A 5,796-nucleotide genomic window follows, 5' to 3' on the forward strand; every position below is an offset into this window, starting at 1 on the left:
TGGAGCAGGTTCCTGAAAGAGTAGTAAATTGTACCATTCACCTTTGTGCTCTGCGTGTAGATTTGTTGTTTTAACACTGATAGGAGAAAATATGCTTGTTTCCTATCAGCATAAGCGCGACATGCAGACATGCAGTCCACTGCAGCTGGGGCATTCCGGTCGTTTATGGATGAGGCTCAGGACGGAGGCTGCGTGGCCTGCCCGTGGAGAGTGGAGGAAGGAGTCACGCCTTTATTTACCACGGAAAGTGGACTTTTTTCCCCGCCACCTTCTGGCCTCACTAGCCTTCCTCGAGGTAGGTTCGGGCTCTCCCGGAGGCGGCTTCATCTTGGTCGCTGTCCACTGGGGCCGGTGGTGATGGGCTATAAGACCTGCGGACGAGCTTCCCAGGGAGGGTGGGGATCGTGTAAGCAACTTTAGAAGTGTAACCCTCAGAGTCCGGTCGGGACGGTGTAAAGGACGCGACCCCGGACCCCGGGCCGGATACGCTTACGCTGCCCACCCTGGCAGGTCGGTGGGCCACCCGCAAGGGCGGGAGCTTGGAGCCCGCATCTGATCGCTCATATCGGCCCAAAGGGGCCAAGGACGCGCCTCCGTGCACGCACGCCAGGCCCCGCGTGTCCTCCGCTCGCCGTGGTCCGGCAGCTGGCGCGGCTGGTTCCGCAGCGCCTGGGCCCGGTGGGACGGCGGCAACTCCGGCCGCAGGGGCCCGCGGTCCGCTCGGATGGATGTGGCTTTTGGATGCGCGCCAAGAGCGCGCCCGCCGCCTCCCGCTGGCGCGCCTCGCGCTCCAGCGCTGCCTTGCCCTCCAAAAACTGCGGCCTCACGCGGTGGAGTAGCTGCGTGTCCTCCACACGCATTTGCAGTAGATCCCGCTCCAGAGCCCGGATCCGGGCCAGCTGCTGCAGCTGCAGCTCCTGCGGGCGGGGCACGGGTCAGCACCGGTCCGCGGCGCGCACCCACCTCCCCGGCCCCAGCCCGGCCCGCCCGCGGGCGCGCGCGCACTGACCTTGCCGAGCTGCAGGTTCCGCGCCTGCTGCGCCATCTGCGCCTCGCGCGCCTCCGTGTCCAGCAGCTGCGCGCGCAGCCTGTCCTCACGCGCGCGGTAGATTGAAGTCAGCTCTGCGCGCTGCCTGTAGATCTGCGACAGGTCCACGCTGCTCTCCCGTTCACGACGATGCGCGGAGTTGGCGCAGCGCTGCGCGCGCATGCTCGTGTACCTCTCCAGAAACGGGTTCTCTTCGCGCAGGCGCGCCGCCTCGCTGTCAACCAAACGGTTGTCAGCCGTCAGTTGTTCCACTCGCTGCTTGCAGGCCTGCAGTTCCTCAGAGCGCCCCTTGTGCTGCCGATGCAGGTACTGACGGCGCTCCGACAGCGGCGGCTCGGCGCCCTCTCCCGCCGCGGCCCCCTGGCGCCCGGAGCGCGGCCCCTTCTTCTTAGGCGCCATGGGTCTCGGGGCCCGTAGCCCCGACCCCCCCAAGCCCGAAACTTCCGGCTTCGACTGACTCTAGGAGTCACGAACCTGCGGGAGGCAGAATCAGGAGTTTGGGGGTCAATCAGGGGTCAGCGTATTGTCCCCAACCTTTACCAGTGGGGTCTTACCGGACCCTGGCCGCGTCCTTCTGAAAGTTCAGGGCTGGAAGGCCCCAGACCTTACCTTGAAGTCTTGTCATTGTGAGGGGACATACATCTACTTCAGACATGTCTGCTTTTCTCAGACTTAGAAGCTAAGCCCCTGGGCTTGGGGCCCACCCTTTCCAGAATCAGGCCCAGCTATACCCTGATTCCTCTGTCTTCCACACTGGGTCTCTGGTTTTCAGAGTCTTCTGTCCTTCCTCTGGCCCCCATAGCTGTTCCTTCTGTGCACCCCATCTCAATATCAACACAATAATGCCATATCTAGTTACAGGTCTGCTTGCCCTAGGGTAAGCTGAATTCCCCAAAGGCTGGGACTGCTTCTTAATTATATATGCCAAACAGGGCCAGACACATTATAGAACTCATTTGAAAGCAGTAATGAATTCATAAGTGGATAGATGGATGAATTCATGGAAGGAGGAACAGGTAGATGATAGTGTTAGGGGAAGCACACTGATTGAAACCGCCCACCCTGGCCAGGCACCATAGTAACCATTTGCATGAGTTGTTTTATGGCAGGAGATCCTGATAAGGAATACGGAACTAATAGGCCACCACCAGCCGGAAGAGTTCGGGAAAGATCGGAAGAGTTCGGGAAAGATCGAGAGGAGACACTACCTGTCCGTCCACTTCCCAGAATCCCTCTTGCTAGCATCCATCTTGGCTGAGCGATGCGTGCGCCACCAGGAAAGACTCTGAATTAGAATGATTGGCCAAAGACCACCCGGAAACTAATCCCATCACCATAAAACCCAAGACTGCGAGCCACGCGGCAGAGCAGTTCTCCTGGGTTCCCTTACCTACTGCTCTCCACCCGGGTGCCCTTTCCCAATAAAATCTCTTGCTTTGTCAGCATGTGTCTCCTCGGACAATTCATTTCCGAGTGTTAGACAAGAGCCCAGTTTCGGGCCCTGGAAGGGGTCCCCCTTCCTGCAACAAATGGCGACCACGAAGGGACATCTTCTTCGCTGAGACTGACATCCTGACCACTCGGGGTACTCAGGGGCCAGCTTGCCTGCCAATGGACCAGACCCAGCGGCCGCAACTGGGACCCTTTTGTCCCTGGTCTCCTCCTGACGCGGACAACTGGCCAGAGTGCCCCGACCGGTAAGGAACAAGAGACTTTATTGACCTCCCTCCCCTTCCCTCTCTCTTTCCTCTCCTTAGCCCTTCCTATCCTTCCCGTTTTTTTAGTCCCCCAGTCCTGGACGCAGGAATCTGGTCGAAGGGCCTCAGCTTGAGCTGAGGATTGGAGACTGATCACCTCCTCTTGGCAGAGAACTCGAATTTTCTGGTCTGGTTTCTGGTAGGGCCGAGTTCCAGTCCTCCCTTTTCTGGAAGCCCAGGGAAAAGTCCCGTAACGCCTGGGTGTCTGCAGGTGGCAGGAGACGTCTGTAAGGCCACCCCTTTTGCCCCCCTTTCCCGCCTCCTCCCCCTTCTTTCAACCTGGCTTCCTTTCCTCCTTTTGAAATCTTTGAAGACATCTGAAGTTTTGTGTCTCTATAAAAGGTTTTCTGAAAGACTGTATTCTTGTATTTAAGAGAGTGTCTGATGAGGACTGCCAGGTTTATATGTGTGTGTTTTAACTCTGTTCTGTGTTGTGATTTGTGATGGCCATTTTGCTTTGTTTGGCTACCATTTAGACCTGCCACCATTTTGTTAGAGCTTGATTTTCTTTCCCTGTGCCTTGAGACCAGGGCTCTCAGGAACACTTATCTAGACCATCTCTAACTCCTGAGACTGAGAAAAAAAAGAAAAAAGCCTTTAAAAATGTTATTTATTTCAGCTTTTTTTATAAACTAGTAAATTTTATATTGTAATATCTAATTCATGACCAAACTTAGAAAATGAAGCTAGATCTTGCAGTGTGTCTGTCTAAATATGTCTTGGTATGTTTTTGTCTCTGGGTAATATTTTTTAGGTTAATTTGTAAATGAGCTCTATTTAATTGGCTTAAAAAAAGGTAAGCGCTTACAAATCAAATAATTCTAAATTAAACAATAAATTCCAGGTTCAGGTGAACTGGGAAATATTCAGTACTAAATACCTGATATTAATGTTTTTTGTTGACCTATCTAATATAGACATGTCTTAGAGTAATTAACATCAAGTAGAATATTTTCATTGTACCTAGGTTTAATATAAGTTAAATATTATACCTATTACAAGTTTGTCAACAAAGAAATTACCTCGAGTGAAAAAACTTGTAGAAAATGTAAATGAGGTATGAGTTTATATATAAACTCTATTAAGAATAATTATTCTTTAAAAATATCTGTCTACAATAGTCTCCCCAAATTGGCGTAACTTGAATTTCTAAGGGTTGTGCTAAACTAAGTATTAAAAGTCTATTAAATAATTAGGTCATTTCCAAATGAAATAAGATTTTGAAACATTTACTACTAAACACTGATTTCCTTTTACAGAAAAACGAAAGAGATTTGGGACTATAAATGAATAATGTTTGATGCCATCCTAAAATGTTTTAAGAAAGCAAGGGTTTTAGAAATTATCACTGGTATTTATGCTCACCAATCTATAAAATGCTAATATAAAAGTTAGCTCTTGGTTGCTAAAGGAAAGCAGGAAGAGTGATTTCAGTAAAAAAGTATGAAAAAAATACTAAAAAGAGTTATGCATGATCAGGATTTTCTAAAATTGGATTACAATTAGTTAGGTAAGTGGATTTTGTCAGGAATGACATGGTTGTAAGAAAACTGCTTAGAGCCAATTAGGTCCAAGATGGCGGAGCTGACTTTCACTAGACCTTGAGCCTTGGTATTTACGACCATTGTGACATATCAACAAGCTAAATGATACAGCCATCAACGTTGACTAAATCTGACCAAATGTTCTAAATGCTTTTAATTGATCTTTTCGATAAAAATTCCTAAATCGAATTCTTTTGAAGTTCCTTTGACCTCTAGCTAACTTTGGGGTGTTTCAGAGGGCCCCTGAAACATCCCAAAGAGAGATATTAAACTGTTCATTTGGTTGGTTAAATTACATGAAAAAGATTATCAAATGAGTAATAAATCCGCTCATGTTATAATGTATGGTAAAATTACTAATACAGATATCCTAGAAATTATATAGAGTTCTTAACATTTTGATATGTCTTGGTGTTCTAATGAGAAACCTGATGACTTCACAAAAGTTAACAAAGGACTGAATGAACCAGCGAATATGTTTATAACTTTTATGGTTTCTATCTGAGAAATTACAGGTTTAAATCGTGTGTTTTCTGGGAATAAAAAAAAAAAAAACCTTCCTCTTAAACTAATTATAAAAATAATTTGGTAAATTTACACGTTATAAACAGAACAATTATATTTTCTCTCTATCTGACTCCTCCAGAAATTTAAAACTCTTAAGTTTCCAGTAAGTTTATCAAATGAGCTAAAAAGGTTACCTCACTAACAGGTACAAAAATCTCAAGGAATTTTTGAGACCTTAAAAGAGTTCACCTAGATTTGTTAGGCAAAATCTGTGATAAGCCTTTGGTGTGAGTTTCCCAGTCCTGTTTTATATTAAAAGTTCAGTCTGAGATCCTATAAGTGTTTCAGCAAAATAAAAAGTTTACGATCAACTCTGTTATGTGATATTAATGTAAAAGTTTGTTTCTGAAGCTTATCTCAGTAATCTATCTTTGGACGAAGATCAGATGCCTCATGACCTGCAACCAGGACTGGAAAAAGACATAATTTAAGAGACTGTCTCCAACCTGGATGGAAAGACTTTTTGTCAGGTACTCTTAACTAGCTCAAGCACAATGAAACTGAAGGGAAAGATTATTTCCCACTTCCAAAGGCCCCTACACTGGATTGGTCTATAGAGAAGACAGCTGACCTGATCTCACCTTAAAATGATGCTCAAACAAGAAAAACTACAGTACACCAGGATGAGAAGACAACGACATCAGAGGTAGACAGCTTGTCCAAGATACTGGACCTGATTTGTATGATCGTTTATAGTGTTCTCTTGACTTCTTAGACCTTTGTATATAAATCAAATGCTTTTCTATCATAGGCCTGATACTATGCTAGTTTTAAAAATCAATCCAATTGTTGGGTTTGTGGCCAATTATCTGTGTGTAGCTCTGGGTTACCTTGGTAAATGTCTCTACTACAAGACTCTAACTGGTTGGCCCTGAGGAAA

General features: G+C 47.0%; 1 protein-coding gene across 1 annotated transcript; it reads right to left on the reverse strand.

Moving 5' to 3' along the window:
• Positions 1–211: 211 nt before the first annotated feature.
• On the reverse strand, positions 212–1,447 carry LOC122686703 (atherin-like). Its single transcript, XM_043891883.1, has 3 exons — positions 964–1,447; positions 503–917; positions 212–382 (listed from the first exon to the last, which is right to left on the reverse strand). The coding sequence occupies exons 1-3, from the start codon at positions 1,445–1,447 to the stop codon at positions 232–234; spliced, it is 1,050 nt and encodes a 349-aa protein (XP_043747818.1). The 3' UTR covers positions 212–231.
• Positions 1,448–5,796: the final 4,349 nt, after the last annotated feature.

Source organism: Cervus elaphus, chromosome 30, assembly GCF_910594005.1.
Source record: "Cervus elaphus chromosome 30, mCerEla1.1, whole genome shotgun sequence".
NCBI lineage: Eukaryota > Metazoa > Chordata > Mammalia > Artiodactyla > Cervidae > Cervus > Cervus elaphus.

What these genes read in the sequence shown, in the direction of transcription:
- LOC122686703 (XM_043891883.1), bottom strand. Translation starts at nt 1,447, where the DNA reads ATGGCGCCTAAGAAGAAGGGGCCGCGCTCCGGGCGCCAGGGGGCCGCG. An exon ending in GCCGGGCTGGGGCCGGGGAG is followed by an intron (nt 918 to 963) that starts GTGGGTGCGCGC and finishes CCCCGCCCGCAG; the next exon opens with GAGCTGCAGCTGCAGCAGCT. An exon ending in TGGCCCACCGACCTGCCAGG is followed by an intron (nt 383 to 502) that starts GTGGGCAGCGTA and finishes CTCCCTGGGAAG; the next exon opens with CTCGTCCGCAGGTCTTATAG.